The sequence below is a fragment of the Lissotriton helveticus genome, chromosome 12 (assembly GCF_964261635.1).
Source record: "Lissotriton helveticus chromosome 12, aLisHel1.1, whole genome shotgun sequence".
NCBI classification, from domain to species: domain Eukaryota; kingdom Metazoa; phylum Chordata; class Amphibia; order Caudata; family Salamandridae; genus Lissotriton; species Lissotriton helveticus.
In genome coordinates, this window is record NC_136073.1 from 593,126,524 (window position 1) to 593,149,171 (window position 22,648).

At 44.9% G+C, this 22,648-nt stretch overlaps 1 protein-coding gene across 4 annotated transcripts in view; it reads right to left on the reverse strand.

The window, feature by feature from the left end:
- Positions 1-22,648, reverse strand: part of USP21 (ubiquitin specific peptidase 21) — a 480,681-nt gene that overhangs the window by 60,603 nt on the left and 397,430 nt on the right. For 3 of the 4 annotated variants that reach the window (XM_078669157.1, XM_078669160.1, XM_078669159.1), the window contains 2 exons: positions 13,104-13,190; positions 3,272-3,353 (listed from right to left, as the gene is read on the reverse strand). In XM_078669157.1, coding sequence (XP_078525283.1) covers positions 3,272-3,353; positions 13,104-13,190 — 169 coding nt within the window. The remainder of the gene's footprint in view (positions 1-3,271; positions 3,354-13,103; positions 13,191-22,648) is intronic. The other variant, XM_078669158.1, reaches the window with a different exon arrangement.

Consider the following 22,648-nt stretch of genomic DNA (forward strand, 5'->3'; position numbering starts at 1 on the left):
GTTCCAGGTAATGTCATGCCAAGGAAGACAATGAGAAATTCAAGGTTCCACATTGAGGACTTCAGGAGGCAGATATAGGGTATAGTTTGTTACTTTCAACAAATGGGCATGGTCGGCAGGCTAGAATGAGCAATTGACGACAACACCATTTAAAAATTGAACTGCGGTAGAGATTATGTACTCATGACCAGGAACAGTGGCTTTTTATAGCACTTAATACCACTTTGCAGTTATATCAAAGATCAATTAAGGGAGAGGCAAAGGGGGTGGGGCCAGCAGAACCTAACCGACTGCAAAATGTAACCGACAAGCAGCTAGGAACTGGTCCTACAGATTGACATATTCAGAATCCTCAAGATGCATGGAGGATGAAAGCAGGCAGACTAGTGGGTTTTCTGGTCTTTTTTAAAAAACAGTATATTCAGCTTCAGTCTGAAGTGTGCTGAAAGGGCATTCCGGGGGTTATTGCCTTGACCTTGACAGAACTCACACCAAACCACTAATATTTGGTAAATGTATTTGTTTGTAAAAGTGTTCAGGTAAGCCAACATTTGCCATATCATTGGCTATTTTATCCTTGGGAGATATTGTTTAGGTGTATTGCAAGGCCTTGTGAATGAAGTACATAACTTTGAATTGTGTGGACCATTTTATTAGTAACCCGACAGGGGTATGAAGTGCTCGGGTGATGTGCTCACTTCTGTGCCTGTTCTGGATGAGCGAGTCAGCTTGAATTTGAGCCACGCAGGTGGTTTTGGCTGGTAGACCACAGCATATAGCATTACAGTAATGCAGTCTCGAGTTTCCACCAGATATATCAGATATAGTGTGAAAAGCTCAGCATAGTTACTAAACGATAAAAATACTTATGTTGCTGACTAGAGGAATGAGAAAACAGGATGAAATCAAAAGTGACTCCCAAATTTCCACTCACTCTCAAATGGCGAGCTGGTGTCCCAAGCAAGGTCCCCAGATGGGGAAAAAATTTAGGAGCGGTTAGGCCCATAAACAGGAACTAAAATTTTAAATGTTGAAGCAGAAAAGGTTTTGATTCATGAAGTCCTCGAACATCGCTGAACAGCAGCCTATACACTGTTGATGACCAGAGCTTTTGTGTAGCTTCAATACTCTTATACCATCAGTTTAAATACAGAATCCAATATTGGAAGATTCAGTGAGTTTGCCCTAGGGGGCCACATAAATGATGAATATGGTTGGAGACAGTGCAAACCCTGTGGCACAATGCAAATGACAGAATTTGTTTTGGAAAAGAATGTCCTGAGCTTGACCTGAAGCACGAGGTGATCCAGAAACTGGATGAATGATTTGAGAGCAATCCATCCAAACTGGGCATGCATATCAAAGTGACTAATGAGCAGTGTATGGTCACAGATGTAAAATGTTTTTGAGAGGCCTAAGAGTTTTAGTGCTAATGTTTAGCCTTGATCTTTAAATACCTGTAGCTAGCCTCTGTTATCAGTTGGAGCAGTCCCTCTCTCTCACCTGAGTTAATGTCAGAATATAATTGCAAATATCATCAAAAACCTTGAGTTATACGGCCAGTTATCAGACACTGACAGTTTCCAGAGCCTTAGCCTGGCAGGGGATGCCTAAAATTCAATGACAGTTGCAGAGTGTAGCTGGATCAGATTAAGATTTTTGACAAGAGATTAAATGATGATGTTTTTAGGTTTCTGAGGCGTTGTTCAAGTGGCTAGAGTTTATGAGCATGCTTATGAGTGAAGCTGTAAAGTAGAAGCCAAGGTTGACTATCTTGAAGTAACAGATGTCTGTAAGTGACTAGGTGTGCTTAAAATGGACAGTATTTTGATTCAGGAGCTGGAATGACTTTAAAGAAGTGAGCACAGCTCCGACGGTCAATGATCGCCCCGCAACTAAAAGGGCTAGCGTTTGTGATATTGGATGTAATGATTTCAACTTTGTTGATGAAGAAGGCAGAGGCACATGACAAGGTCTCTTGTTTGGGACAGGATCATGTTTGTATTTAGTTAGATAAGCAAGTCTTGGAGATAATGTCAGAATTCTGCTCATTCCTCCATTCAGTTATGCATTTCAACATGGTTTTGGTGAAAAGAGATAATCTTAAGAATACATAAGACTGTTTGGCTACAGACCACAGGCAGAAACATGTTGGCATGATAGAGTTACCAATTCAGTGATGCATATAGGTCATAATAATCATATACGTCTCCTGTTAATACCTTTTGGTGTTTTTATTCTAGCCTAGGATACCACCTGAATAAAGTATACTTTGTGGTTTATCCTAAGGTTCCTTTAATTTCGAAACTGGATCCAAGTATTTTATCCAGAAAAAAATAAAAGAACTCCATCGGGCCAGAACCTCCTCCAGAGGTTGAGTCTGCCCTGATAGTATCCCCTTAGCAGGGTGGGACAAGGTGGCAAATGATGAAGCATGTCACATTATGTGAGTGAGCCTACCTTGTCCAATTCTTGGAATTGCCCTATCTTTGGGAGTTATAGTGGTAGTAGGTAGCTATAAAAATATTGGTACATGTGTGCCTGTAATCAACTGGTCTCAAGCAGAAAGAGTGTCACGCCATTTTCTGTGCTGTGATTCTACGAGTAAGGGCAGGCATGAGCCCAGCTGTGCCCTTTTTCTCTCCGTTTGTGTGTTATGGAGGTCCATGTCATGCCAATGCCTCGCTGACTGTTTCACTCACAGCACGGAGCAAGTTTCCTTGCACCATAAGGGCACCACAGTCACTCCTGTGCTTAACGTTGCTGCGCATCAACCCCTGGGCTTAATTTCCCTCCTGCTTGAGCACCAAGCAGGAATGCCACTAAAAGTTCACACAGAGAGGAACAATGTTAAAACACAGCCGATGGGGTCGCCCAAGACAGAGCTCCATGGATTCAGTGCTGCTTGATTCCCATCTTGGTCATTGCCACTTTTGGTGGACAGGACATGGAAGCTGGGTTTTACTCGCTCTTCCAGGTTTTATTCCCCCAGACCCTAAGGGACAAAGACAATAGAAAGGGAACTTGGCTTGGATTCAGGCAAGTTATGTTATTTACCCCTGCCAAGTTCTACATTACTCATGAAGAATTAAAATATACACTTGGCTGAAATAACACGTAATTTCAAAAGGTTTCTGCAATCTTCTATAGCTGGGCTTTGTAAACCACATGTGACACTAAAGAGTGTGGAAGTTATAATGTCTGGTATTCACAATAGATACAAATGAAGAACGTGATTTCTGGGTATTACACTTTTCATACAGAAGGATACGAAGGACAAGTATACGTGGAAATCGTTGGATGGTCAATTTCTTCGTGCTGTTCGTCCTTTTCTTGCACCGATCACAGACCTGCTCCAAGAAATGCAAACAAAAGCAAGTGTTATCTTAACCTGCCTTTTAAGGAAATATGCAAATTAACTGAATCTTGCAACTACCTATGGCACCCCAAAAGCAAACAAAATACATAGTTGAGAATAGATAAGCAGGGGCAATTGACGATACTCACATTCTCAGATAATTCATTTCTGCAAAACCCTAAAGCACAGTCATCCTAATGCTTAAAGTTTATGTCAATCCAATTGATAAGTGCGTAAAAAGGGGCTCCTAGGAGGCAGGAATGAGTGATTTGTCAGATTATAAGCAAAGGTGAACACACTGAATTGGTCTTAAGGCAATCAAATTTAACAAACTAATCCTTACAGATGAGCATACCGAAAGGGAAGCTGGGATATGGAACACTGCTCCTCTGATGTCCCAGGCATTGTGTGTTGGTAGACTAGGTGGCGAATTCTTATGGTGCCTTCACAATATAAATCTTAGGGTTTTAAATGGTCATAGTACTGCAGATAATTCACAAAATATAAACACATTTTTCAACACCTACCAAACTATATTGGGTTAAACAATGGCTTTCATACAATTGTTTCCAGGGTGTAAGGTGTTTAAGATTGATGGAAGACCTGGGAGTGATGACGTCAAAGTCAATATATAGTCTATTTCAAAAGTTAGCAAGAGACCAGAAGTTGTCCAATATGCACTAACACACATCAAATGGAAGATGGAAGCTAATAACAAAATAGTAAGCCCTTCAGAACCAAAGCTGAAACTGGTAGGGCCAAGCCAAGCAGTCACCTAGGCTAAGCTATGGAAGGATATTATTGGCACGCTTTTTACCCAGATGGTGGCCACTATGTTCCCAATGCTTAATGGAGATACCAGGACCTTAAAGTGGTACAAAGACAAACTAAGAGTACAGAAAAAACAAATTAATAGGCAGCTGCAACAACTTTCAAAACCAGCACTTGTATATTAAATCTGTGCAAGTGATAAGAAACAAGCTACTTACTTATAACTACAGTTCTTCCGTGTTTACATCTTTTATAGGCTCACTTGCTTGCATCACTCCCAGTTGTTGACCTAGGAGTCTCATGGTAACACTTCAATAGAAGTACAAATACATTCCTTAAAATTGAATTAGACAACCATGCCACTTTTGTAGTCCATCATCTCATTACAAAATACTCACAGGGCAGCCAATGAGTTAGGAGAAAACTGAACTCCACACCCCCAGAGGTTTCCATAGTTCAGATTTCTACAGTGCTTGTGTGAAAGGAAACAACCTGCAAAAAAGCTCTGAAGGGGAGGAGAGAGGGGTATATGCGATTCTATGAAAGATATCCACGTTAGAGAAGTGTAGTTCAAAGTAAGTTACTTGTTTCTTTTCCAGCACTAGATCTTTCACAGATTCACATGGTTGAATCAGAATAGGAAACCGGATTTCATATATAATACATATGCAATCCATGTGATCCTTATGGGAACAGATGATGCAATACCACCTGAACCACGGCTAACTCTCGGGTAGAATTTGCATAAGAGCATAATATTTCATTAATGTATGCCGACTCTTCCATGGTGCAGCTCAACAGATGCCTGAAAGAGGAACTCCGGCATAAAGGACTGCAATGGCTACCACTCCCCACGGGAAAAATCAAAAGTCTGCCTTCCCCCCTTCCCCTCCGAACCCAAGGATCAGTAACGTACCCCAAGGATCCTTGCTCAGCCCCGCCCTCTTCAACACGTATATGACACCTCTGGCCAGTACCACCAAAACTCACAGACTCATCATAGCCTACGCCGACGACAGAACTCACTCTCTCCCTTTCTGAAGATACCACCCACACCAACTTCCAAAACTGCATGACAGACGACGCCAACTGTATGAAGGACAACTCCCTGAAGCTCAAATCCAACAAGACAAAGGTACTGATTTTCAAAAACAAAAGTTCCCCATGGGACGCATCCTGGTGGCCCTCAAAATTCGGGCCTACTCCTACCCCCACTGACCATGCTAGGAACCTAGGCATCGTGCTCGACAGCAAGCAGACAATGACTACTGCGATCAACTCCATCTCCCCCTCCTGTTTCTCCATCCTCCGCTTGCTTTGAAAGATACTCAAGTGGCTCCCCAAAAGCTCAAGAAGCACCATCACCCAGATCCTCATCTCCAGCTGACTGGACTACAGCAATGCTCTCTACGCAGGGATCGCAGCATACCTCATCCAATGACTACAGACCATTAAAAACACTGCAGCCAGACTCGTCCTGGATCTCCCTAGATAAACCCATATCACCCCCAACCTCAGGGAACTCCACTGGCTCTCTGTACAGAAAAGATGACAGTTCAAGCTCTTGGCCCATGCATACAAGGCCCTACACAACTGCGGACACACCTACTTAAACCACCGCCTGAACTTACATCAGCCCACCAGACACTTCTGTTCCACGTCCCTTCCTCTAACTCTCACCCCCCGCATTCGATGTAGCAGATGTGGAGGTCGTTCCTTCTCCTACCTAGCAGCAAAGACATGGAATGAGCTACCCTTTCATCTACAACCTCCCCATATCTTTCAGAGTTTTGAAGTCCTGTAGTGATATCCCTTCTGGTCGTCACTTTGGTTCTCCCTTAGTTTATCATTTTAGACATTTTAGGCTGCCTCTGCTCGCTTTACATAGCCACATATAACACATTTGTTTTTGTAACATTATTTTGAGAATATGCTGTACATGTTGGTTATTACAGGAACTGTAATTGGGATTTCGCCTACACATTTTTTGCACAAGGTTGCTGGAAATACATAACACAGTGTACTGTTGTCTTTGCTCGTTCAGCAACAGTTCCTAACGTTTAGACATAATGCAGTCACACAGTTGCATCTCCAGCACAGCAGTTCTATCATATAAACTGTGCCCCGTCCCCTTGGGGGCGAGAGGAGAGTTCTGGCAGAGACGATTGTTCTGGAACTCCAGCAGTGTCAGACATGCAGCCCTGCGTAAACTTAGTTTACACTCATGATGCGGTATGAGGTCTTAGGCCAATCTCAGAGATCGCAAATATATCCCTGAGCTCATGTAGTAACCACAGACCTAGCAGATATATAAATTGCTATGGTTGAGATGTTTGTCCTATACAGTTGTTAGTAATGCTAATTACTTTGCTTAGCTGCATCTGCCTAATGATCGCAGCACATTTGATTCATAATAGACTACGATAGTTTCAATAAATGTACGGTATACTTTCTTTGTGTCTTTCTTATGGTTACTATGGGCATGCATGAGTGAGTAAGTGAGTTACTAAAGGAGAGGATCTGTTGCCACAGTTCCCTTAGAGACTAGAGAGTTATGTTCGAGGTTGCTGAAGTTACTCTGGAAAGGTTAGGATTTTAGGGGCCCTATTATATTAAGGGCCCACTTCCCTTGTTTGCACCCGGCGTACCTTAAAACAGGTGCACCAGGCACAAACAGGAAAAATGCGCCCTATCACATGGAATGCGCTGCCCTTGGGGCAGCCGCAAACTGGAAATGCCCTGGGGGTAACGCATTCCTGTGAAAAATGGAGCGACTTTGAAGCAGCCACTCTGTGTTTTCACAGTGCAGGTGGCAACCCGACTGCACTTTTAAGGGGGATTAGAGAACCCCTTGCGGGCTGGTGCAGTCAGTGACAGCACCCACCTGCGAAAGCATGTCTCGGGATCTGACCCCTCCAGAGGGCTGGGAATCGGGGGGGGGGGCACACTGGCAGTGCACCAACTTTTAGATGGCGCAATGTCAATGTGCTGCCTGAGAGCTTATTTGCTTTTGTGCCCGCGTCTGTAATACGGCACTGGTGCAGAGGCAAAGTGAGTCACTCATTTGCATGGGGCACTCCCCCCTGAAGATAGCGCTACTGCTTTCGGTGCGCTATCGGTATTACAGAAGGGGCCCCACAAGCGTTTGAGGACCCTTCTGTAATACAAAAATGCCCCGGCGGCACTCAATGTGGGTGCAAACGCCCGTTGCACCTTCGGAGCACTTATGTAATAAGGCCCCAGGTGAGGCACTGTGAGCTAGTCAGAATTGGGCTGACAGGCGCAGACACCATAGAGAGACTCAGACCCTACATTGTGACGTCCTGTCTTCCTAACACTCAATCCTGCGTAACCAGCAGAATCCATGCAACAGTCCCTGAAGACCTAGTTATTCGGCTAATCAACTGGAACCTGCTAGCGCCTGGATACCTCTCGGGTGACAAGAAGAACTCTACACATTTTCTGATTGATCGATTGATTCCCTTGGTAGAATGATTTGACTCAGTAGGCAGCAGGGGACGGTCAGCCTTAGAGTGACAATGTACAATCGCTGCAGCAATCCATCTTGTTTTTTCATGTTTTGAGAACAGATGCTCTTGTGGGCGGCCAAAAGTCACAATGATCTTATAGGACTCACAGAAGGTCTTAGTACTGTAATTTTAACCATCAGCAGTATTTTAAGTAATGTAGCTATCGTTCTGTCTTTGCAGCACGTTTCAGGAGGTAGAACCTGTGGATTCAAATGAAAGTTAGTAAGTACTTTCGGTATGAATTTTGGGTTGATGAGCAGCACCACATGATCTTTACGGAAATGTATAAAAGGAGGTTTGACTACATTTCACTCACTTGCATAGTGGATGTAAAGGCCTACAGCACAGTAGTCTTCCATGTGACAAATTTGATATTAGCTTTGTGGACAGGCTTACAATAGGTGGTTTCATTAATTGACAAAGAACACTATTAAACTTCCATGGATGAGCTGGAGAGGTCACTAGTAGAAATATCATGAACAAACTTCTAAGGAATTCTTTAATGATCTTTGTGGACATTGTACACTATTGGAATCTGGAGATAGCTGCCAAATGGACTAATAGAATCTGCACAAGCTTGGGAAACGATATTGGCTGAATTGCGTGGGGGTGAGACTGAAGGTGATGGTTCTATCACTGATTAGGGGCTGAACGGCGTGCTCACTTAGGTACCTGGGGCCAGGTTCCCCAGAGTGGTGGGGTGCTGTACAGCTACAGAGCTGACTGTCGCCCCTATGGACTCATGAGAGCACACCGAAACATGTGAGAGAAAGAGAGGTGTGGGAGAACAGAATGATTGCCTCATCTATATTTAGATCAATCATCAGACTCAGCGAGGATCGGGGAAGCAGACACAGCAAGGGTTGGGGTCGGAGGGGGATTGGTAGGCCGTTTCAGATGATGAGCGTTTATTTGTTTGTTAGTAAGGGAAGCATCCCATCAATACATGGATGGTACTCATGCAAACCTCTTATACCTGAAAAGTGATTACTACCCGCAGATATGCGAAATGCAACCATGGGCGTTCACTGTTGTTTATGGTCTAATACTGGCATATCATATCATGTAGGGTACCATGAGCCAGAGTTATACACTATATTATGCTTGCTATAAAATTAATCAAAGGTGGAAATTGCTGACGCATGGAACTGTTATTCCCATCTGGAGGCATATGTAATCCACAGCACAAAAAGTGAAACTAATTATGCTGGCACACACTATGCAGCCAGTCCTGTACTACACTTGGAACCAAAGGCAGCTCTGGCATATTTTGCTATACCACCCCATACTGAAAGGAATAAGTGAGTGCAGAGAGCAACCACAACAACTTCAAGGAGAGTTTCAAAGAGTTCTATCCCCTAATGAATAACAATATTTGTTCTAACCTTGTGGGTTGTATCTCATTTTCTTTCCCCTCTCTCATCTGCTTTTTGCTCACTAATCCTTTCCTTGGCTCCCTCTCCTCCTTTCCTAACCAGAATATTTCCAATTTCTTCCTCATCTCTCCTTTATAATGCCCCCCCTTCTTCACCCCTCAGTCGTACTCCTTATTCCTCCTTTGTTCTCCCTCTTCTCTAGCCATCTTGTTTTCCTTACTCCTCTTCATTTCTTCTCACTTCCTTCTCCATCCTCCCCTCACTAGCTCATCTTTTCTTTTCCTTCTTAGAAAAATGAAATGCTAGGGCTCACCGTCAAGAATAGTTTGCCACTAGCTCTGCCCACTGCCACTGAGGCAACCGATCACTGTCATTTTCTCAATAATCACAAGCACTTCTGACTATACCAGTTGCAGCCTATTATTTTATCTGTTCATCCTTTGTGTCACTCTGTGACTTTGACCCTCGCTCCATCCCCACCCCACTTCACACACAAAAGAACGCACTGCTTTGAAATGTGATATTGACAGTGAGGCCATAAATAAACAAGCATTTGCAATACAATAGATCTCGCATTTACGAGAGTTTAAGCTATTATCAATTTCAATGGCAATAGGTCAAACTCTTGTAAATGCGAGACCTATTTCACTTCAAAGAAGCACCCGCCATTGTCCGGGGCTGCTTGAAAGTGAAAGCGGACATGGCGAGGAAAGCACGTCTTGCATACAGTAGGAGAAATCCATAAATAAAAGAGTGCTAACAGTCTAAATCAGACTTGCTATGTCGCATCCGAAGTAAAGGGGCCAGTCGCCATGAGTTTTTACAAATGCAGACAAGGCGGTAACAAGGAGGGACTAACAACCCCAACAACAACTCACAAGCCAGCGTTTACGAAGGACAATGACAAAAGCCAATGAAAAATATTGGCAGAGTGGGCTGGCTTCTCTTACATACTCCACTATAACAAGTCTTGCAGAGCAGCGCACCCGCGCTGAATCAGGCTCGACCTAAAATAGAGTGCATATCGTGGTGTGTATAAATGCTTCTCCCACGGCTACTGCCAGTGCCTACGATTACTACTTTGTTTTAGGGCAGCCAAGACTTTTCAATACATCAAAAAGGCACCACAAGGAGAAGGAAGAGAAGTAGTTGATAACTGATATATCTGTATCGCCATTAAATAAACGGAATTCCGACCAGTAGAACAGAATAAGTGGCACCATACAGACATTGAGACAGCACAGTAGTTAATGCACCTGCTGTAGAAGTGTGCAGCCTACAGGTCACAAATCCAAATATTGAACATTTTCAATTCCAGAGGTTAAAGAGAAGTGCTATAAATTAATAACATGTTACTTAAAGCACTCACAAACAACACTCCTGTAGCAAGCGTTATTTTAAAAAACAAAACAGCACATGCTGGGTCTGCCGGATGCACCAATGCTGGGGTGAGGAGCATAATGTCAGCAGGCAAATAGGCTAGAGTATAAATTGTTTTACAACATATTATTTTAGTATCCAAGAGGTTTTTCCAGGACCCGTTGTATAGTCAATATGGGGAAGCAAGTGCAGTACAAAAATGATTGCAACTTCAAATTTATACACACATATTCTAGTCTGAATTTGAACTTGGAGATCGTAAAAGCAATGCCATGTACATAAAGGGTGTGAGTGGGCGTCTGAAGACACCCTGCCAGGTCCACTGAAGCATAGAAAAACAGACAGCCTGATTAAGTGCATTTTTTTTATTACCAGTACGAGGTACAAACCAAAGTAAACCTCTGCGATTGCCCTGACAGGAGAAAAGACCTGGACTGTGTCTCAGGCTGGACTTGCAACCACTTGTTCTACAGCCGGGAATACGAGACGGCAAATCGATCCTTCTTTTTTCCACTCATGCACATTGCCATTGTGCACTGGTGCTGTGAGCATGGTGTCACCGGCAAGTGATAGACATATGACCAATCACTGTGTGGCTTCAGAATAAAGCCTCACAGTGGTTGGCCACTCTCTCTAAACCCCTGTGCTGCTTTTTGAGTTCGGACCAGCAGGGGCAGGCCAACCTAAGACAACCAGAACCAATCCTTGCATTGCCCTCATGCTGTTTATAGTGGTGAACAGCATGAGAGCAATGCAAGAATTGGATGGAGCAGGTGAACCCAACACTTCAAAGGAGGAATGGGGTCTGTGCTGTTTGCCCCCTGGCTCCTTAACACAGTGTGGGTTAAGTGTGCTTGTCAGGTTGGTTCCAGTAAGAGACTTGTCCAACCCAGTATGTGCACTTCATCCCTACTGCCTACTAAATGCCAATGAGCAGTATTGGCTCAGTCCTTCCTGCCCTTAGGCTAGGTACCACAGATTAACACAGCACGGTGGCAGGAGGAAAACTCTGGAAGAAAAATAGCTGTCAATTTTACATTTGGCGGCCTATGACATGGATTAGGTTTCAATGGAGAAATCACCTCTGTCTAGGATCGGGGGAAGACTGCAGCCTTTCTTGCGAACCAGAAAGTACAAAAGTTGCATCCCTTACCAATTTACTCTTCTCCTCACCAGTTCCACCACTCCAGTAAAATCTGATGGTGGTCTTTTGATGGAAAGGACTCCTCAGATCTGGGGGAGGACTTGTAGGCAGGGGAGAATGAAGAGGGGTCTGTTAGAATGGTGAGGCATACCCCATTTTTACATCTAAACGATCCACTGGTGTGATGTTTCAGCCTTCAAGGCTTGTAAAAAGGCGGTTGCCCATTCACACAAAGATTGTACATGCTCCTGTAAGGCCAAACTAAAGGGGAATTCTTGGAGCTGCAGAGGAGGACAAGAATTAGGTCTGCTGGGAGAGACGACCCTGCCTTTGCCTCTGCCCCTATACCGCCAGAAAAGCTGGTTATGTTGTTCTGGAGGCTGCGAAGGCCGACACTGGCGAAAACTGAACAATCTTTGAATTCCCCAAAATGTACAAAACATTCATTAATCCTTTGCCAAGGACCGAAGGTCTTGGGGCTGTCTCCCTACCCACCTCGAAACGTTCAAACGTGGACACCGCCATGTCTCCAAAAAGCTTTGCTCCATAAAAATGAAATGTCCGTCAAGGGTGATTTGACGCATTCAGAGAAGCCTTGAAACCGAAACCACAAATAACGTCTTAGAGCCACATAAGTCCACCATAGCACTGGCAACGGAATCTGCTGTATCAAGCTCTGCCTTGATGACCTGCCTTGAAGCATTTTCGCAATTCTGAACCACCTCAGCCAAGTGGTCCTAAGGATGGTCAGGTAAGCTGGGGAGCACCATTTCTGCCATGTCCAACAAGGCATGGCAGTATCTTACCAGCAAACAGGCTGTACTCGGAAAGCAAGGTCAGGCCGCGATTGAACAAGACCCCCATCACCCGGTGCCCTCATTTTCTTCGGTTCTCTGTTCAGCGGTGCCAGATTCTGCTTGGTGCAAGAGGACGCCACCCTACATACAACGTGATCCTCGACCTGGTTCAAATAAGAAGTTGGTACTAAATTGCCCTTGCCTCACCAGGGGTGTGCTCACCTATCACATTGTTCAAATCATGCCTATCAGGCCTACTTTTGAATTTGCTTCAAGGTATTCCTTTACTCTGTTGTCCTCCAAGAAGGCATGTACTGTTAATGTAGACTTTTGAGGAAACACATGTATATAAAGAAGCTATTGCTGCTGTTAATTGATCCTCCTCATTAATGCCTTCATTCGACTTTCATCACAAATTCATGACAGTACAAGCACAGAGCTGGAAGAAATTGTTGAAAATAGTTGATTGAGGCAGAATGAATAAAACTAGATAGACTTATAGCTAGATCAGTCAGACAGACAGACAGACAGACAGCCAGCCAGACAGACAGACAGATAGACAGATAGATGTGACTCAGGGAAGATATCACAAGCCCTCAAAAACCATCAATACATTAACCTCATTTAACACAGTCCGACATTGAACACTCAATTCATACACATTTAATTATTGTCCCATGGAGGAAGCGTTCTTCTGCTTGCTACACACTTAAATATTTGCTATGATTTACAAATTCCTTAACTTACCGGCGCATTTTCTGAATTTAACTCTTCCTCCTTCGTGAAGAGACTGAAGCAGTCTAAGAGTGTGACTTTTCCACTAGTGAAACCTTTCTGTAAGAGAAAATGGATCAGCTTTCAGAAGGTACCAGAACTTGGGAAATTGAAAAAGGGGTGGGGCGGGGGGTGGGTGGGGGTGGGAAGCAAAAAACAATCCCCCAAGATTAACAGCATTATCATTCTCAAAAGGTATACATAAGGGAACGGGGCTGACTTCTCTGTCCTCAATATACCACTCACCGCAATTTAATTTAGTTAAAGTTATCTTTAACGTTCACGTGGCATCACAGTGCAAATCCCCTCCTAATGAATTCTTATAACTGTACTAAACGCATGGAGCTTGGTTAGTTAAAAAATTATATACATCTACTCATGAATCATAACCCATTATGTTTAAATGAGTTTTAATGCAATCTTAAAAGTTTATATCTAATTATCTTATATTATGTATTTGTTGACCTCAGTTGAGGTCTGAATTAAATAAAATGTTGAAATATATATATATATATATATATATATATATATATATATATATATATATATATATATATATATATATATATATATATATATATATGTATATATATATATATTGCAAACTCACACTTCCTGATACTTGGGAGATTCTTCGTATTTGATATATATATATATGTATATATATATATATGTATATATATATATATGTATATATATATATATATATATATATATATATATATATATATATATATATATATATATATATCCACAGTAGTTGCCTGCATTGAAGAAAGAAGCCGCACCAGAAGATTCTTAATCTGCCACATTTATTCACGGAGGCAAAACAGCGTGGACGAACACAGCATGCAGCAGCATATAAACGTCCTGCCTGACGCGTTTCGTGCGCAGGGCACTTCATCAAAGGCTCCGGACTCACAGGAAATGACACGTCGACTTTCTGGTACCACTAGTTACATCCTGCCCAGGTGGGCGTGTCCACCCCATGGGCTGATGGTACTTGTGGTCTCCTCTTTCACTAATGTGCTCTTCGTGACAACCTCAATATTGTACATTACACCCCAGTGGGTTGTGCCACAATGCTCTCATCTACGCTGCTTCAATAGTTCTCCTAAAACCGGCATCTTCTTCCAAAAGCAGAGAAGTAATCAGCTTTTCTGCTGGAGGGCTATGTCAGCCCCGGAGCTTCAATCGCGGCTCAGGCATGCCGCCAAACAATCCATAGTAGTTGCCTGCATTGAAGAAAGAAGCCGCACCAGAAGATTCTTAATCTGCCACATTTATTCACGGAGGCAAAACAGCGTGGACGAACACAGCATGCAGCAGCATATAAACGTCCTGCCTGACGCGTTTCGTGCGCAAGGCACTTCATCAAAGGCTCCGGACTCACAGGAAATGACACGTCGACTTTCTGGTACCACTAGTTACATCCTGCCCAGGTGGGCGTGTCCACCTCATGGGCTGATGGTACTTGTGGTCTCCTCTTTCACTAATGTGCTCTTCGTGACAACCTCAATATTGTACATTACACCCCAGTGGGTTGTGCCACAATGCTCTCATCTACGCTGCTTCAATAGTTCTCCTAAAACCGGCATCTTCTTCCAAAAACAGAGAAGTAATCAGCTTTTCTGCTGGAGGGCTATGTCAGCCCCGGAGCTTCAATCGCGGCTCAGGCATGCCGCCAAACAATCCATAGTAGTTGCCTGCATTGAAGAAAGAAGCCGCACCAGAAGATTCTTAATCTGCCACATTTATTCACGGAGGCAAAACAGCGTGGACGAACACAGCATGCAGCAGCATATAAACGTCCTGCCTGACGCGTTTCGTGCGCAAGGCACTTCATCAAAGGCTCCGGACTCACAGGAAATGACACGTCGACTTTCTGGTACCACTAGTTACATCCTGCCCAGGTGGGCGTGTCCACCCCATGGGCTGATGGTACTTGTGGTCTCCTCTTTCACTAATGTGCTCTTCATGACAACCTCAATATTGTGAAACTCTGTGGCATGTTCCTGTATGCTCCCTGCAACGAACATTAAATGTGGTTATCTTGTACCTGTTCTGGTGGCTTTCTTCATTACGCAGGCAACTACTGTGGGATATTTGGCGGCTTGCTGAGCCGCGGGGAAAGCTCCGGTGCTCCGCACTGCAGCGACGACGCCACATGACGCCGTCGAGATGGGAACAGGTCCACTTGCTGCAGGACAAGAGTAGCAGCATGGACATCCTCAAGAAATTCACCGCCCACTGAGGTTTAATTATTTCAATATTGCGGGGCACATTCACGGCTCTCACTGGAGTTGGAGAGAGAACTACAAGTACCATCAGGCTTCTTTGAGGCCACGCCCACTGGGGAGGTGGTTTACTAACATTTAAGTGGTGCTCTGAAATCGCCGTGAATGCACTCGGCATCCAGTCTCTCTGAAGAAGTGTTATCCCTAACACGAAACGCGTCGGACATTACTGGAAACAGGATTTGTGAAACTCTGAGGCATGTTCCTGTATGCTCCCTGCAACGAACATTAAATGTGGTTATCTTGTACCTGTTCTGGTGGCTTTCTTCATTACGCAGGCAACTACTGTGGGATATATATATATATATATATATATTAAAGAAAATTGAATCAAAACAACTTTATTCGGGTTTGCATATAGAAAACCATAAAAGTTACACAGTATCCAAAAATATATATAAATAAATATTGCGGGGCACATTCACGGCTCTCACTGGAGTGGAGAGAGAACTACAAGTACCATCAGGCTTCTTTGAGGCCACGCCCACTGGGGAGGTGGTTTACTAACATTTAAGTGGTGCTCTGAAATCGCCGTGAATGCACTCGGCATCCAGTGTCTCTGAAGAAGTGTTATCCCTAACACGAAACGCGTCGGACATTACTGGAAACAGGATTTGTGAAACTCTGAGGCATGTTCCTGTATGCTCCCTGCAACGAACATTAAATGTGGTTATCTTGTACCTGTTCTGGTGGCTTTCTTCATTACGCAGGCAACTACTGTGGGATATATATATATATATATATATATATATATATATATATATATATATATATATATATATATATATATATATATATATATATATATATATATATATATATATATATATATATATATATATATATATATATATATATATATATATATATATATATATATATATATATATATATATATATATATATATATTAAAGTAATTGAATCAAAACAACTTTATTCGGGTTTGCATATAGAAAACCAGAAAAGTTACACAGTATCCAAAAATATATATAAATAAATATTGCGGGGCACATTCACGGCTCTCACTGGAGTTGGAGAGAGAACTACAAGTACCATCAGGCTTCTTTGAGGCCACGCCCACTGGGGAGGTGGTTTACTAACATTTAAGTGGTGCTCTGAAATCGCCGTGAATGCTCTCGGCATCCAGTGTCTCTGAAGAAGTGTTATCCCTAACACGAAACGCGTCGGACATTACTGGAAACAGGATTTGTGAAACTCTGAGGCATGTTCCTGTATGCTCCCTGCAACGAACATTAAATGTGGTTATCTTGTACCTGTTCTGGTGGCTTTCTTCATTACGCAGGCAACTACTGTGGGATATTTGGCGGCTTGCCTGAGCCGCGGGGAAAGCTCCGGTGCTCCGCACTGCAGCAACGACGCCACATGACGCCGTCGAGATGGGAACAGGTCCACTTGCTGCAGGACAAGAGTAGCAGCATGGACATCCTCAAGAAATTCACCGCCCACTGAGGTTTAATTATTTCAATATTGCGGGGCACATTCACGGCTCTCACTGGAGTTGGAGAGAGAACTACAAGTACCATCAGGCTTCTTTGAGGCCACGCCCACTGGGGAGGTGGTTTACTAACATTTAAGTGGTGCTCTGAAATCGCCGTGAATGCACTCGGCATCCAGTGTCTCTGAAGAAGTGTTATCCCTAACACGAAACGCGTCGGACATTACTGGAAACAGGATTTGTGAAACTCTGTGGCATGTTCTTGTATGCTCCCTGCAACGAACATTAAATGTGGTTATCTTGTACCTGTTCTGGTGGCTTTCTTCATTACGCAGGCAACTACTGTGGGATATATATATATATATATATATATATATATATATATATATATTAAAGAAAATTGAATCAAAACAACTTTATTCGGGTTTGCATATAGAAAACCATAAAAGTTACACAGTATCCAAAAATATATATAAATAAAATCAAGGTACGCACATGTGGTTTTAAGAATAGTCAATCTATAGTTCCCTATATGCACTTATCTTTCAATATTTTAATCCGCTCCATTTTGCCTATGGTATTAAGGAATCACGAGCGCACAACCTCATTGAGAAATTGAAATTATCTTCCATTTTTAGTGCTCTTCTGGTTTGCACTGAAAAACAAAAGTGCTGAAGAGCCACTCGCAGTAAGAAATCCGATATGTGGAAGAGATTGAACACTAAAGTAACCATCCTGAATCTGAGTGTTATATGTAAAACAGTTTAAAAGCAAGCACTGACAAAACCAAAAGGTCTTGCCTATAAGACCTACTGCTATGTCAATGTGTTTTAGTCATGCTGTACACCACTGAGGCTGCTGTGCAGCATGACTAAAAATATATCGATATTCTTTTTTAAACAGATGCTATGACGAGGCTGCTGCATTAGTTCAACAAGCATGCACATGACTACAAAAATACACTTATTTAATTCACTGATTTGAGATCTCTCTCTCTCTCGCTCTCTCTCTCTCTCTCTCTCTCTCTCTCTCTCTCTCTCTCTCTCAGGGCTCGGCAAATCCACTCGACCGCTCGCATTTGCAAGCTAAATTTAACGAGGGCAAGCTGTTTTTAGGTCCTACTCGCCCTTTCTGTGTGAGAATTGGAGTGCCTGCATGCTTGAGGTGCAGCCAGAAGATGTATTAATTTGCTTGCAAAAAGTGCCAATTGAAAAGGGAAACCGTTTTGTACATTAAATCGAAGAGGCCAGATCCTCTTATATGCTTCTAGGAAAATGCATGAAATTTATTTGGTTAGAAAAGGTGCGTGAATTGATGGAAAAACAGCCAGTGGAAGCAAAGAATACGAGTAGGAAAACAAACTAACTTTTGTCCTCTGTCTGTGAAAACGGATCAAGTGTGACAAGATAACAAGATTTAAAGGCATTTTTATTGCTTACAAATTTAATGAGCAATAAAGATGACTGGAAATCTTGTTATCTTGTCACATTTGCTCTGCTTTCAAAGACGGAGGTCAGTTAGGTCGCAGTTAGGTCAAGAAGATTTTTCAAGGTACTAGTCCTGTAGGACTAGTACAATTTTTTTGATTTTTTGAGCTATTATATATATATACTGACGAAGCTTTTATTGCGAAACGCGTCTGTCTAGGGTGAGGGGGGTTTGCAATAAAGGATTTACTAAATCTGATACCTGCTTGCTTGCCGTGTATCGACCGTATTGAGTTGATAAGTGCTGCTATATATATGTATATATATATATATATATATATTTTTTTTTTTTTTTAAATCAGCACAAAAGTGCTTCTTTAAAAAAAAACTGAGTGCGCTGTGGGAGCAGGTTGGAGAGGGTGAAGCAACATGGTAGATGGGGGAGAGAAGCTGGGGAGAACACAGGCAAAACAAGCATTTGTAATGCAAAAGGTCTCGCAATTATGAGAGTTTGAGCTATTGGTATTTCAAAATGACAATGCCTTTTATTTATGTGTTGTTTTTAAAACAGATAAATACAAGGCATTGTCATTTACAATGCTAATAGCTTAACTTCTCGCAAATGCAAGACGGCAGGACAAAGCTAATTGAGAAAATAGTGCTTGGAGGCTGCAATTAAAGCCTACAGAGTTACAACACAGATAATAGTGGGTGTCGCCATGGGAGGTTACAAAATGAGACAAGGCGGTACTAAGGAGGGACTACTAAGCCCATTGATCAATAAACCTCCACAGTTTACAGTGGACAATGACACAAGCCAATGAAAAATATGGGCGGAGAGTGGGTGGAGCATCAAGGCCTTACCTCAAAACAGCATGCCTTGCAGAGCAGCGCATGCGCATCCCAGGCTTGACCTATAAAGCAGCATGGAGCATAGTGAAGAGCACAGACACGACAGAGCAACACGAGTATGGGTTTTCTCGATCTAATAACTCAAACATTTTAACTAAAAGTGTCTTCTCAGAGGCCACCCCCAAAGGGGGCCTCGAGGGCCGGCGCCATAACCAACGCGAGTCCCGGAAAAAACTGGTTGTTGGCGTGCTGAGGTGGGAAACGCTCCCGCTGCCCCCCGCTGAGGTCGCCAGAAAGGCCCTGGCCCGCTGGCTAATGGGGGCTAGAGCGGGGTTCGAACCCCCCAATCGGGAAACCCACCAACTAGGTGGGAAAGACTCGGGGGGATGATATAAGCGCCGCTCCCCAAAGTGACCTCCTACCTTCGTGGTACGGGTGAGCAGCAATGGTGCGACACAGATTTTGTTACCTGGTCCTTGGAGTCGTCGAGGCAAAGCCCTGTCCGTGGATGCCACCATAAGGACCGACCACCACTGCTGACACTGAGGAGGAAGACGAGATAGAGTGCAGCCCACCTCTACTTCAGTGGACTGATCGGCAAGCGAAGCAAGAAGAGCCTGGAGAACCCTGCCAACGCCGCCTTCCTGTGTCTCGCTGAGAGAGATGGTAGCAGAAAGGGGGGAGGAGTGCCACCTGGAGATTTCGGCCCGGTTTTTGAAATTTGGCAGCAGATTTGCGACTCTGGAGCAGGGAGGACCCCGGCTTGAATTGAGGCGACAGCCAGCAGGTCAGTGCTGTATTTCCAGCAGCGTGGGGAGCAGCTGGCAGCAGTTGAGGGTGCGGCACAAAGAATCCGGTTTGCGGCTACCCGCGACTCCGTCTGGGCCCAGGCTGTTCCAGCATCCGCGAGCGGGGCCTGCCCTGAGCAGGGGGCAGCAAGTCCTTTCCTTCCCTGCCGTTGCAGCATCCCCAGCACCCGGTACATTTTCCGGCATATTGAAGTTATCTGCCGGTGAACGCTCCTTGGTCCCGTCCGCGAGCTAGTAGCTCAGTACACTGTTTCTGCGAGTAGGGGGCGGCCGCGTGCAGCCTTTCGTCCGCCTACCCAGCTGACTCGACCCCGGTGAGGGGCCTTAAAGGAACAGGCACCGCCACGCCGGCACATTGAAAAGAAGTAGCTGCTGACTGAGCTACGAAAGGTAATTTTATGGCACAATTGGGGCAGCGATCCATTGGCTACAGGGAGTTTGAGGATTGAAAGCAGTAATCTCTCGCCAGAACAGACGAACACCTGGGACCAGCTATTGGTGTGAGCAAACAGCCGGTTTGCTTGCAGAGCCACCCCAGCACGGGAGGGGCATGTAGGAGTCAATGGTGCGTAAGGACTGGCGGCAGCACCCCGCCTTAACAGAGCACCGGTACACAGCCACCGCCAGGTACACTCCAGACAGCCAAGAATCGCCCAGAAGATGGCAAGGCGAAGGGGAAAAAAACCGCCTGAAGATCTGAGTGAATTGCTGAGAAAGATCCAGGTGGCATCAGAGGTCCATGGGAGCGAATAGCTGCAGCCCCATCTGTTGCACAACGCCAGTGAAGAACCAAGCAACCAACACTGTTCCAGCCTTTTGGAATCCCGATCCGGGGGTGCGGTAGGGAATGCGGTTTGGGACGTGGAGGCCTGGATAAACAGGCTCTCAGGGGTGGGATGTACGGACAGAAAGCAGGGGTCGCCCTGAGCCAGGCGGTGGTGCCGGGCCACGTTCCGATCCACAGGGGGGAACTGTGGTGGGCTCGGAACAAGTGCCCAATAGGAACGTCGGTGAGGGACTCATTAAACAGCAGCATAGGACCTCATTAAACGGCAGCATAGGCTCCGAAGAGCTTACTGGCGGTTGAAGCACCTCGGTGAGGAGGTTAGTCCTCACGGCGGCTGCAGGGAGCTCACGGCTCAAGGCCACAGCCGCCCTGCTCAGCACCACAGCATGCCCCCTCCTCCGTAGCCACGGACGGAGGAGAGAGAAAACCAGTGTCAGGCGAAGAGTCTAGACCACTGGCATCCTCCAGCTCATCTGCCCAATCCGGACTTAACTGGCATTGCTGTGCCAAAGGGTCCTCAGACCCCTCCCAGTCCTCCCCTTCATCCATGTCCTGATAAACAGGCAAAAATGACGGAGCCGGGGCATAGGTGAAAAGCTCACCAGTCTGCGTCGGAGGCTCCGACGTCGGGCCGGGGCTGAAACCGAGGACGGCACCGTGGGGGTCAGCGCCAGCAGAGGAGTCGTAAGGTCAACTGGCGTCGACCGGGATCCAGGCCTGGATCCCACGGGGTCCTGTGACGCCAGGACCGAAGTCGCCGCCAGCACCGAGGCTGAAGCCGCCGGCAACACAGGGCTTGGACCCCCAGTCGGACCCGCGGGGCCCGAAGGCGTGCCGGCGAGTCCTCATGGCCACAAGGAAGTCTCTGATTTGCTCCGGAGTCGCATTGAGCCCAGGGACCGGAGGTTGTGGGGCTGGATGCGACTGCGCGGACCTCGTCGGAGCCGCTTGGGAGGTGCCACCCGAACCCTCGGGACTTCGAGCGGCGCAGAGCCGACTGCCGGAGCTCGAGGAGCTTACGGGAACGCTTCCGCCTAGCCTTCGATGTCAAGGCCCGGCAGTTGGGGCACGACTCGTCATCGTGGTCGGCCCCCAAACAGTAGAGACACCGGCGGTGGGGGTCAGTAACCGACATCAGTCGGTGACAGGCGTCACGCGGCTTGAAACCGGGCATCCCTACTGGCACCAGGGGTCGAGTCGACTCGATAAAAAGATAGACAAAAATGTCCAAAAAGTTAGTCAAAAAATGACTACGGGTACGTGCTCTTCCCGGATCTGCGCTTGCTAGCGTGGAAAAAAAGAAGAACGGACGTCAGCGCGCGAGGGCGGCATCTAAGTACTCCAGCGACGTCATTCCGGCGATCACGACGCCGACGGCGGACGCGAAGCCGCAAGACAATGCCTACCGACGGGCAGGGGTACTGCTGATGAAAACTTTCCGGATCCAGTCTGATGCCTGGGGATATTCTAAGGTAAGGAATCTAACACTAATGTTTTTCTTTCAGATTGTTGGTTTACTCACTTCTGAAATTAGTACTTCTTAATTAGAGAAACACTGTCTGGTTTCCTCTCCACCAGGCACAATGAGGTCTGGGCTTTCTCAGCAGTGGTCCGTTCGCTTTCTGGTAACATGTAAGTTATTCAAGATACTGCCCACCTCACGAGGAATTGTATTTTTAAGATTCAAAGGCCCACCACATAGAGCAACAATGTTAAATATCGTGCTTTGCTTTTCACACAGCTTTCGTATTATCTATATAAAGCCTATGAGTCTTTTGACAGCCAAAGTGTTTCACTTGAAGAAATAAAAAAAAAACCTTCGGGAAACAAGATAAATGCATCCTGAGCAAAGCTTTATTTGGGTGAAAAAGTATATGGTTCACTAATTG